At 45.1% G+C, this 12,633-nt stretch overlaps 1 protein-coding gene across 1 annotated transcript in view; it reads right to left on the reverse strand.

The window, feature by feature from the left end:
* The window catches only part of LOC110525926 (zinc finger SWIM domain-containing protein 6), a 51,195-nt gene that overhangs the window by 14,738 nt on the left and 23,824 nt on the right, over window positions 1–12,633 (reverse strand). The window contains exons 2-5 of the mRNA XM_021606443.3: window positions 3,756–4,112; window positions 3,244–3,392; window positions 1,810–1,960; window positions 189–368 (exon numbers count right to left, since the gene is read on the reverse strand). Of these exons, the coding sequence (XP_021462118.2) occupies window positions 189–368; window positions 1,810–1,960; window positions 3,244–3,392; window positions 3,756–4,112 (837 nt within the window). The remainder of the gene's footprint in view (window positions 1–188; window positions 369–1,809; window positions 1,961–3,243; window positions 3,393–3,755; window positions 4,113–12,633) is intronic.

A 12,633-nucleotide genomic window follows, 5' to 3' on the forward strand; every position in this document is an offset into this window, starting at 1 on the left:
AGGAGGGATAGAGGGATGAAGTGGGAGAGGGTACTGGAGAGAGGGAGGGTGAGTTCAAACGTTAGCTGCAGGCTAACAAAAGAGAGAGATGGAGCGTGGGAGACCGAGAAGACAAGAAAGACAGATATACACAGAGAGAAAGAAAGATGGAGGGTTGATGTGGAGAAAGAAAGAGTCCCGTCTCTCACCTTGGTTGCCATGGGCACCCTGAGGCAGGGAGTGGGTGAGGTTGGGCAGATCGTTGCCATGGTTACCATCCTCCCAGGGGCACACGTCCACGCTGTTCCACCTCCTCAGCTCTCTGAGCCACGAGCACTTCTGCTCCGTCTTACAGTGGGGGTTCAACACGATACACATCCACAGGGCACCTGCACACACAAACCACACGTGCACACGCGCACGCACACACAGGTTAGGTCTTATCCTACCCAAGGTCATGTTTGACTTCAGGCTAAAATCAGGCGAGTAGTCTGAAGGTGGTAAACCCACAGAACCAAACTAAACTGCAGGTAAAAGAGATCTCGTCAATCTTTTGTTTTGGACACACATTTTTTGGTCTATTGTCGTGTTGTTATTTAGAGATGGGATTTAAAGTTTATCCAACTTTTCAAAGAAATCTAAAGTTTAGATATTCCCCCCCCCCCCCCCTCCCCCCGCAAAAACATAAGGGAGTTGCATACTTTGTAGTTGTAGATATAGACTTGCGCTGACGCACAAACTTTCCTTGTCGACAAACTCTTTGAAAAGCGGGAACTGTATTTGTCCTTCACGCACTGTCACAGACACACACTGCATGCATCAATACCAGGTAAACAGAAACAAACTAAAAGACTAAAAGTGAAGAAGTCTCCATGGATATCATAACACATTTAGGAAGATGTAGGACGATAGTGTCACAAAGACAATCCAAAAACACATCAGCTAACACACACACACACACGCAAACACACACACACACACACAGAGTCTGCTATTACAACTATGATGTGACCATAAAGGGGGGTGAAAATGTTCAGAATGGCAGAGAGAGAGAGAGCAACAGGGACAGATGGTCAGAAAAAAGAAAAAGGGGTGGTTCGCCAACAGAGATGAAGTAGAGGAGAAATGAAGGAAGGATGGCTGTGTCTGGATGAGAGGAGAGAAGTAGCGGCCCAGAGGAGGACTAAAAGACAAAAGTGGAAAGCAGCCGAGACGAGAAGCAGCATTTGCCACATATCAAGCAGTCAGAAAAGGACTCCGAGAGTCTGGACGTCAACGCATTGTTACACTTCTAAAAATACAAATAAAAGCAGAAAACTGTCTGTCTGGGAAATAATAAAGGTGAGAATACAAAAATGAAAATAGGAGGTTGACATCCAGAGACGTTTTTGTCCCCATTTGCACATTAGCAGGAGAGCACAACTAACATAACGAAGGCTGCATAACCCAAAAACCTCAATCAGTGTGTGTGTGTGTGTGTGTGTGTGTGTGTGTGTGTGTGTGTGTGTGTACAAGTAGTCTGCACTGAAGGCCACAGTGGACATGTGAGTGCTTCCTATCTTAAAGTCGATAAATAAATAATTAAGCAGAGATAAAGGGAGTATGGTATGGTGATTGCATGTGTAGAAGATGGCAGCAGAGTTGAATGATAAATACAACAGTATGTAAGGTTGCCATTTGTGTTGTCTGTATCAGTAAATATGTACAGTACATAAAGAAGCCTACTGTATGTGTGTGAGCATGCATTTTTGTTTGCAAATGTTAATCTATCCTGCAGTTCATTAGTGTGTGTGTGTGTGTGTGTGTGTATGTATATACATATATGCTCACCTAGTTCGTCCCAGAGCTGTCTGTACTTGTCGTTCATGGTGGTGCCCTGCTGTCTCCACAGTGCCAGGCGAGGGTCGGCCATAAACTGTTCTGTGATCAGTGTTAACATCCGTGCTCCGTTGGAGTCACGCATACGCAGCATCTCCCTCACCTATGGGACAGGGAGGAAAGCATCAGTGTGTGTGTGTGTGTGTGTGTGTGTGTGTGTGTGTGTGTGTGTGTGTGTGTGTGTGTGTGTGTGTAGAGCTTAATGCAGGCAGATGTTAAAACTAGGGGCGGAGGTTCTAGGCTAAATACTTCACATTAGGGCTAGGCTACATATTTCACCTCAGCGCTAGGCTACATATTTCACTTTAGTGCTAGGCTACATATTTCACATTAGCGCTAGGCTACATATTTCACATTAGCGCTAGGCTAAATATTTCACATTAGCGCTAGGCTAAATATTTCACATTAGCGCTAGGCTACATATTTCACATTAGCGCTAGGCTACATATTTCACATTAGCGCTAGGCTACATATTTCACATTAGCGCTAGGCTACATATTTCACATTAGCGCTAGGCTACATATTTCACATTAGCGCTAGGCTAAATATTTCACATTAGCGCTAGGCTAAATATTTCACATTAGCGCTAGGCTACATATTTCACATTAGCACTAGGCTACATATTTCACATTAGCGCTAGGCTACATATTTCACATTAGCGCTAGGCTAAATATTTCACATTAGCGCCAGGCTACATATTTCACTTTAGTGCTAGGCTAAATATTTCACATTAGCGCTAGGCTAAATATTTCACATTAACGCTAGGCTTTAGGTTGTGTCCCTAACGGCACACTTTTCCCTATGTAGTGCACTACTTCTGACGAAAGTCCATACCCTATTCTATAAGAACTACTTTTGACCAGTCTCCAGGTGGGCCATTATCAAATAGTGCACAACATAGGTGACAGGGTGTCATTTGGGACACAAAGTATATATTTTAAATTAGGCTAAATCTACACTAGAAGAGCATATGATATTGCTGAGGTTGGCACACCAGCCAGACTAACACTCATCTGATGTAGAGACAGGTATACATCAAGGGCTAAAAGCAACATCAAACCTCAACAATTGTACTGTTTAATGTATGTGCCAACCCAACTGCCATGCTAATGGCTCTTTAGACTAACAGAGCCACTAAAAGTGGCTTTGAACTGAACAGAAACAACTTGGCTGTGGAAATACACGGGGAGAAATGCAATGTTGATGTTAATGCGTTTATTATATGAAAGGAGATATAATGCAACGTTTCAGCCTCTTCCACTGGTAATAATAGTCATTGCAAAGTTTTACACAGAGACGCGGTGAGTGTCTAGAGGAGGGGAGTGTGTGTGTGTGTGTCTGATGCTCAGGTGTGTGTCTGATGGGCATGTGTGTGTGGTGTGTTACCTTGCTAAACAGGAGGTTTAGTTGTTTCCCAGAGCCATGGTATCCTCCCTGTGACAGGAAGAGTTTCACCTGCTCCTGGACCTGCTCCTCATCCAAGTGCCAACAGTTCTCATCATCCACACTGGCCCCTGCAGTGGGGTCCGGGGCCCCTACACACACAGAGACAGAGAGAGAGGTTTAGTTACCCACACATTTCTCATCATCCACACGGGCCCCTGGGATCCGAGGCCCCTACACATGCAGGCACACTAACACACAATGAGACATTCTACATTTGATTTGTTTAATAAAGAACTCTAATCTAATTTAAGGTAACTTGTGGAGCTGTAGAAACCTTTCACCCTTTAACCTAACCGTATCTCTAAGGTAAATAAAGGCCAGGTCTTTAGTGTTGTTTAGAGGTGGACAGAGCTTTAGTTTACAGGCAGGATCAGACTAATGAGCAGCATTGATCTGCCCAGCCTTTAACTTTAGCACCGAGTCAATGTCCTCAGTGGGGCCTACACACTCACCGTGGACCTGGTTGATCTCAGAGTTGGTTGACAGGATCTCATCTGCCAGTTTCTGTGCGGTGGGCAACACCTCTGTATGATGCACTGATATCAGGTACTGGACAAACTTCTGCAGCTGATCTCTGCTCATCTGGAACAGCGTCTCTGAGATGGGCAGGTGCAGTTTGACCTGCTCGGGCTTCCGTACGCGGTAGAGGGCCAGCGCTACCACGTGGGCGCAGTAGAATATGTCCTTGTTGCCGCAGCTACAGGTCACCGCGGTGATCTTACAGCGGTCGAAGCTGACGCTCACGCTGCAGACCATCTCAGGCTGAGAGGACGTGGCCGGGTCTGTTACCGTACCACTCAGATGGAACCCTGGGAAGGAGGAAGAGAGAAGAAGTAAAAACAATGCATTTCAACAAGCCTTTATTGTGCATCAACTATAAAACAAAAAGAGGAGAGGTGAAAGAAAGGGGGGTGAGCGATAGGATATAAAAGAGGAGGATATAAAAGAGGAGAGGGGGAAAAAAAGACAGGGCTATGAACTTCAAGCCCATTATGATTGAAGCCCAAACCTGTCTAAAACAACACAAAAACATCAGGGAGATGTTAACTAAATCAAGCAATTGACATTTTATTGAATTAAAAATGACTAAGCCATGTCCTCTCAATAAAAGGCATGTCATGGGTAAGGATCACGTAAACCTTCCTAAACCTTATGAAAAGGGGTGCAAAGATATTCCATATTCTCCGAACATAAAAGCATGGCCACATTGAGAACAGATAGACGTCCTGTGGAAGGTTGGGTCAACAACGATAGCAGCACAGATAGAGAGAGTGAGAGATGCAAAGTATGTGTGTGTTTCAATAATGGAGCCCGCTCATTTGAATAGTGTTTGATCTCCTCCTGAGCGCTGCGTTTCCAGAGGCGGGGGGGAGGGGGTCATTATTCCACTATGAATATGCATGAGGAGGGCAGGGCTGCTAGCGCTGGTATTAAAACACACACTGATGAGCATATGAAAGAGACGCGGCCAGCGTGAGATCATACATTTATTAATATTGGGGAGGGGCCAGGGGGACAAGAGTGGTATGATTTAATTTATGTGCTTCATAGAGAGCGCGAGTGAGATAAAAACATATTGGGGCCAAGTGGAGACATACATGCATAAATACGCTTATCAAAAGGGATGTGGCTTGCTGTGATATCAGCAGTGTAATAACAGGGATATCAAAGCTGCTGCCGCTACTCGACATGGGGCCGTGCATTACCAGAGGGAGGCTTGAATACGGCATCCCATACAAGATGAGACCGCAACGAAAGTGGCCGCAACCCGAAGCCTACCCCCTGCTAAAATAAACCCTTTATGAAGATTGAACGGCAAAAATGGGGGAGCAGGTAGAGGTACATCTAACAACCCTGCTAATCCTCAACACTGGGGCCCCACAAGGGTGTGTTCTGAGCCCTCTCCTGTACTCCCTGTTCACCCACGACTGCGTGGCCATGCACGCCTCCAACTCAATCATCAAGTTTTCAGACGACACTACAGTGGTAGGCTTGATTACCAACAACGACGAGACGGCCTACAGGGAGGAGGTGAGGGCCCTCAGAGTGTGGTGTCAGGAAAATAACCTCACACTCAACGTCAACAAAACAAAGGATATGATCGTGGACTTCAGGAAACAGTAGAGGGAGCACCCCCCTATCTACATCGATGGGACAGTAGTGGAGAGGGTAGTAAGTTTTATGTTCCTCTGCGTACACATCACAGACAAACTGAATTGGTCCACCCACACAGACAGCGTGGTGAAGAAGGCGCAGCAGCGCCTCTTCAACCTCAGGAGGCTGAAGAAATTCAGCTTGTCACCAAAAGCACTCAAACTTTTACAGATGTACAATCGAGAGCATCCTGTCGGGCTGTATCACCGCCTGGTACGGCAACTGCTCCGCCCACAACCGTAAGGCTCTCCAGAGGGTAGTGAGGTCTGCACAATGCATCACCGGGGGGGCAAACTACCTGCCCCCCAGGACACCTACACCACCCGATGTCACAGGAAGGCCATAAAGATAGTCAAGGACAACAACCACCCGAGCCACTGCCCGTTCACCCCACTATCATCCAGAAGGCGAGGTCAATACAGGTGCATCAAAGCAGGGACTGAGAGACTGAAAAACAGCTTCTATCTCAAGGCCATCAGACTGTTAAACAGCCACCACTAACATTGAGTGGCTGCTGCTAACATACTGACTCAACTCCAGCCACTTTAATAATGTAAAAATGTATGAAAAATGTATCACTAGCCACTTTAAACAATGACACTTCATATAATGTTTACATACCCTACATTACACATCTCATATGTATATACTGTACTCTATACCATCTACTGCATCTTGATGTAATACATGTATCACTAGCCACTTTAAACAATGACACTTCATATAATGTTTACATACCCTACATTTCTCATCACATATGTATATACTGTACTCGATACCATCTACTGCATCTTGCCTATGCCGTTCCATCATTCATTCATATATTTTTATGTACATATTCTTCATTCCTTTACACTTGTGTGTGTATAAGGTAGTTATTGTGAAATTGTTAGGTTAGATTACTCGTTGGTTATTTCTGCATTGTCGGAACTAGAAGCACAAGCATTTCGATACACTCGCATTAACATCTGCTAACCATGTGTATGTGACAAATAAAATTGGATTTGATTTGAACCGGTGAGACTCCATGCTGTTTGTTTGATCCCCACGGCCTTTGGATGGAAGGATTCGGGCCTAAGCCGCGTCTCAGAGCAATAATGCTACTCTTAAAAACAGTGTGTGTGCGCGCGCGTCTCAGAAAACCGGTTTAGCGTGTGCTCTCCAACCTTTCACAAGCAAGTCCCAGTCCAAAGAGCGGAATAACAAGGACATCAGAAACACGTGCGGTTCAAAAACAGAACTCGGGCAGCTCTGATACACGCCTGTAGAAAAACTAACACCTACCTATCACTTATTGTTTTAGCAGAACAGAAACATGCACCATACAATGACGAATAGTGATAAAAGGAATCAAATGGAAAAGTCAAACAAAAGTTTGATAAAACCTATGGCAAACTCTTAAAAGCAGAGTCCAGATAGATTCCATAACACCAAAGCCGATCACATTTTAAGACTGCTGCCATGGCTCTTTATTGGGTGCTCCCTCCCTCTCTTACACACATACAAACACAAAAACGCACAAAACACACACACACACCTTTCTCTCCCTCTTCTTCCCCCGACTGCTGGTTGGTATGAGGCCTTCAGTATCTCATGTGCTAGCTATTAGACTGTGTGTTCCCGTCACCTGCAGCTGCAGAGTGCAGCTTAGGGCTGTTGCTGTGTGTTGGAAAGGCCAGGGAGGACTTTCAAAGGAACCGTGGCGGACATTTTTAGAACAAGGCCTCTGTGAGGTTGCCCTAGAAACCCCTCATGACCGGTCTGGTGAAATCACACTTGGCTTCAAGCACACCCTGAGTGTGTGTGTGAGTGTGAGAGAGCGAGTGAGTGAAGAGTGAAAGCGGGAGGAGTGTATGCAAGCAGTAGAGAGTGAGTGTAAACCCACAGGGCCTCCGGACCACCCATACACTTGGGGCCCCACATCAAAGCACTAGCCTAGATACACACTCTCTCTCTCTCTCTCTCTCTCTCTCTCTCTCTCTCTCTCTCTCTCTCCGGATTTTGAAACCGTATGAGTGGTGATAAGCCAGCAAGCTCTCTCGACCAGCTACAAGCCCTCCTTCCTCTCATTCAACGACATGGGGCCCCCAAAATACCAAAACCCTGATCTTATTTCAGGGAGAAGGAGAGGCCAAAGCCCCTCCAGAATTAACCCACTCCGACCCACAGGAGGAAGAATGTAGGCTTTATATAGGATTTGAGCATTCCCACATTAAAAGACCTAGTTGAGGCTGAGAGGCTGCTTGCCTAAGCACAAAAGCTCTCAGTTTGCAACCACTGGGGTAAATTAGACTGAGCATCATACATATATTTCCAAGTCAATGCAGACAATTCAGCCACAGCGGCGGGTGGTTCATGAAATGTATTTTCTGAATTGGTTTATGAGTAACTGTCACTTAGATATAATATGACACAGTCCTGTGTGTGTGTGTGTGTGTGTGGGGGGGGGGGAGGGGGATAGAGAGAAGAGAAGTAAGGCTCATTCGCCACTTTAGCTTTGAGATCTAATCAAACTACCCCAATTTGAGCTTAGCAGAGGAACGCAACAGAAGGGGATCCTATGGTAGCCAGAGGGATCATATGGTAGCCAGAGGGATCCTATGGTACCTAAAGAGCATGTTGGTAGTCTGGAATTTCATCGGGCCTGAAAGAAAATCTACTGTAGAACCAGAGTTGGGATGCATATCCGTTTGGGTCCTGGTCAAAGGTAGTGCACTAAATAGGGAACAGGGTGCCATTTGGGATGGACACTTGGAGTTCTGGGTGGAACTAGGAACACCTTCGAAAAGTGAGTGATGTCATCCATCTGAAATGACCTCAAATGGCTTAGTTTATATGTTCATATAAGAAGAAAATAAAGAATCAGAGAGGTTTCAGGGTGTACACCTCACATGTGTGCAGTCTTACTGGGAGAGGGGGGGGGGGACATAAGAGGTGCTTATGTGTATTCCCATGTGTGTGTTAGAGAGAGAAGAGTGTGTGTGGTCCTATAAGGAAGACCCCGTACAGAGATCATAAACACAGATCAATGCATTAAGCAAGGGACGCTGCTTTAGGGGTGTTAAACTGTGTGCGCTCTAGGTTAGGGACAGGCTGGAATAACACAGCTGAGCACCAAGGGCGGCCCTGTTTGTGCTGTGACCCCTCTAACAGAGCAAAGGACTTGTACTCCACAGGTGCTGACAAACACACAGACACACACAGCTAAGGGTATAAAATTATAGATATATATTTTTTTAAACATTCAAACATTCTGTGAATTTCAATTCCATTACTTCAACATGCAAATGTTACTGCAAATCTGCATATTAATCATCTGGATGGAGTGTGTGTGTGTGTGTGTTCACGTCTGTGTATGATTGGAGGTGTCATCCTACGGCTGCTGAAATGACAGTCTACTCTGGTCTCGTCGGGTGAAGCCGCCACTTAGTTGTCACACGATCCGTCAGGAATAATTTCCAAACTATCCCTTACAAAATGGAGTCTAATTTGATTGAATTGGACTTTTCAGGCCCAGACAGTTTACTGGTCTGTTGAGTGATTCTGTAGCTTGGCAAGAGGATGGCTGTCTTGACTATCCGTGGGATATTCAACTGAACTATCTGGCCAGCAGGGCTTTGGCTAGCCTATGTATGAAACCACATGCCTCAAACTAGGCTTTGGTCTATACATCCCCCAACCATGTGTGGAGTTCATTAAATGGGAGAGAAATTATATATGCATGGAAATGAGCATGCGTAATTACCAAGAGAAGTCCCTCAACGGTCTCTTGGCTGAAGATGAATGTAACGGGTTGGTGTGAGTGTGTGTGAAGATTAATGTACTAGGGATCCATTGAAAAGCCAATGTCAGCTCTTTAAGGCAGTGTGTGTTTGTAAGGACAACCCTCTACATTAGGAAGGGGATTACAGACAGTGGCAGAGGGCAAATGAGGCTAGACCTACATTAAAAAAGCCACAATGGCCAAAAAAATCACGAGAATGGTACAATTCCAAGCTGAAAAAAAAAGCACACTTTAAAAACATTCCACTTGGAAAGTCACCCAAGACACTGACTCCTCAAGTATATCTCCTACTCCCACAAACACATCCGTCCTCTTTCCTTCTTCCTCTCTCGAATATGTGACTCCTCCCTCCCTCAGTGATGCCTAGCCCTAAAGCGTACTACAAGCTCTACACAGACGCAAGATTTGGAGTGTTGTAATACAAGTATTTTTTTTCATTATAAATCTGAATATTTCACATGGAGATGTAGGAAGCTGGAAAGGCTAGCTAGCTTAATATATTTTTAGCCAGGCTAAAGCCAGCTAGCCAGACTGCCAGCTAGCTACTACTAGCAAGGGAAGGCAACTCTTTGCTTTCACAAAATTAAAATTAAATGTAAACGTTGCTATGGGAGTTGGACTGGCAAGGATATCGTGTTACCGAATGGTGTTCACGACACACACAAAACATCCCACGGATGTAGATCAACGGAGTGACGATTGTAGTGACCTTAAACTGACCTGCTGTGTGTGTGCTGACGTCACACACCAGACACACACACCCAGAGGGGGGAAGCTGCATTCCAGCACTGCGCACGCACACACACAAACGCAGAACAAAAACACACACATGGGTGGGAAGCATTGGGAGCGCTCAGCTGTAGCGAGGGAGAGAAAGGTTTCGCCGTCTGGGTTCCTCTGAGCGCAGCACTTCGCCTTTCTGCTTCAGCCAGCTGCCGTTAGCGTAACGCAGCCCTGCCGGCTCGGACTTAACCCCTTCCTTCCTGGAGTCGTTTACCATCAACTATTGACATCCAGATTTACTAACACCTCAGCCCCCACCCTAACCACACACACACACGCTGCCCACAGTCCAAGATAACGATGACTAAAAGCCTACACACCCATACATGCCAATTTAACAACTAGCAATCCTGAATGTATGGGTGAGAGAAGTAGTGGGGGTACTGTGGAACAAACACACACACCTCCCTGGTCCCATCACACAGAGAGAGAAATTAAACACCTAGGAAAACGACAGCTTGGAAGAGCTAACCCCCATACACCAATATTTCATTGTTTGGCATTTTGCATTCACAGTGTACTGCCTACTATCCTGAGAGCCCAGATCAATAAGCCTAGCTCTCGCACTTCTACACTACTCAAATATTTTTTGCAACAGTGTCGTTTAGGATATAGTCCACATTTACTATCCATTCGTGAATGGCCTGCTTTCAAGTAGTAGCCCATAGACAGGTAGCCCATAGGCAGGTAGCCGTTGAGGGGCATGTAGCCCGTAGGCAGGTAGCCTAGCGGTTAGAGCGTTGGGCCAGTAACTGAAAGGTCGCTAGCTCAAATCCCTGAGCCGACAAGGTGAAAAATCTGTCGATGTGCCTTTGAGCAAGGCACTTAAAGGGATAGTTCACTCAAATTACAAAATGACATTGTTTCGTTACCCTAGAAGCAGTCTATGGCCAAAGTATGACAGCAATCCATGCCTTGGTGTAGTTTCCCTAGCACGGTTTCCACATGATAACGTTTTAGCATTCATGGCACAAATCCCATCAAGTCATATATATTAGATTTGTTCAAAACATCTATAAGTGACTTTTGTTCAGCTTTACAATCCATTTTAGATACTTTCAGATGATTTGGATATGAAATGCTAATAAAATCGTTCCAATGACTTGAATGAGATTTGTGCCACAAATGGTAAAACATTACCACGTGGAAACAGTGCCAGGGAAACTAAACCAAAGCATGGATTGCGGTCATAGCTTGTCCATAAACTGATTACAGGGTAAGGAAACCAATGTGTCATTTTGTAATTTGGGTGAACTATCCCTTTAACCCTAATTGATAATGGCCGTTTCACACATGTGTATAATTCACACTTGTACATGTGTGAATCAGGACAAATATTTACACCCACCAAACTATTATATTATTATTATTAAATTCCTCATTGAAAGGACAAAGGCTGCAGAGAGGGAACGGAACCACAACAGCTTACAGACGAATTCATTAGCAATTAGATTAGCTAACGTGTCCTAATACTTCCTCACTGCCGCAGGCCCTGATTAGCTCCCAAATGAAATCGCAAAAGCATGTTACTGCACATATGGTACAAGACACATATCACTACGCAGTCTTACCTTTGCACTTAGGCTACTTCACATAGACATACACTGGGCCTTGTCTATCAATTGGCACCAAATTCCATATAAAGTGCACTACTTTAGACCAACACCACTATATAGGGAATATGTTGGGGATAGGGTGTTATTTGAGCTTGACTTTGTCCTTCCTGAAGCTGCCTTTGTCTATGTAGGACAGAGTGAGCCCGGGTCATGCTGCCCAGCACGATTGGAGGGGTAATACATCAGACATGCCATTTTTTTTTTTTTTACCCCCAAACAGAGACGAGACGTGTCATTCTTCACACTAACCACAGTGGACAAAGCCAGGAACGAGAGGGGAGGAATGGAGGGCTCTCACGTTTAATATCACTTGACACACGTCATCTAGCATCTCTCAGCCCTCCGCTGAGTCTGTGTCAAAGCCTCAGCCGTCACACACAAATATCAAAACAAAGAAAAGGAAAAAGTCAAACATCTCACCAGCCCAGTGCTGCTATCGACAGATACTGAGGAGGAGAGAGGGAATAGAGAGATGAAGAGGATGAGAGAGCGAGAGAGGAGATAATACTGTTCTTAAGAGGTGGTCGATTCTCCTGCCTGTAGGCAATTCCTGTAAATATTGACGTTGAGGTTAAGGATATTCCCTAAATGGATAGGCTATAAAATGCATAGCTAACATTGTCTCTTAACGCTGTAAGCATCCGACATTATATGCAGGGGCACTTTTCTTTCCTCAAACAAACACACACATGGAGAAGGCAAAGAGTGGGCCTACTGAACGCGTCAACAACTTGCCTAAGAGCGGTTACTAGAATAGGGAACCGAGCACTCTGAATGGGTCTGCAGCCACTTTTGGTTTCGGTCTCTCCAGCTAAAAAACGCAGACAGCTGATATTATCAAAACCCTTTCAGAATCCTATTTCCCTGAAATGGCTCTCATTACTTGTAAATAGCTACCCTTTACTGACGGATGATTGAGAAGAATTGCCCGCTACTAGACAGAAAGGAATATCCCCCCACAGCTCTTTGTTGACATGCGAGGTGCCATGACAA

Source organism: Oncorhynchus mykiss, chromosome 6, assembly GCF_057628025.1.
Source record: "Oncorhynchus mykiss isolate SJ-2025 chromosome 6, ASM5762802v1, whole genome shotgun sequence".
NCBI lineage: Eukaryota > Metazoa > Chordata > Actinopteri > Salmoniformes > Salmonidae > Oncorhynchus > Oncorhynchus mykiss.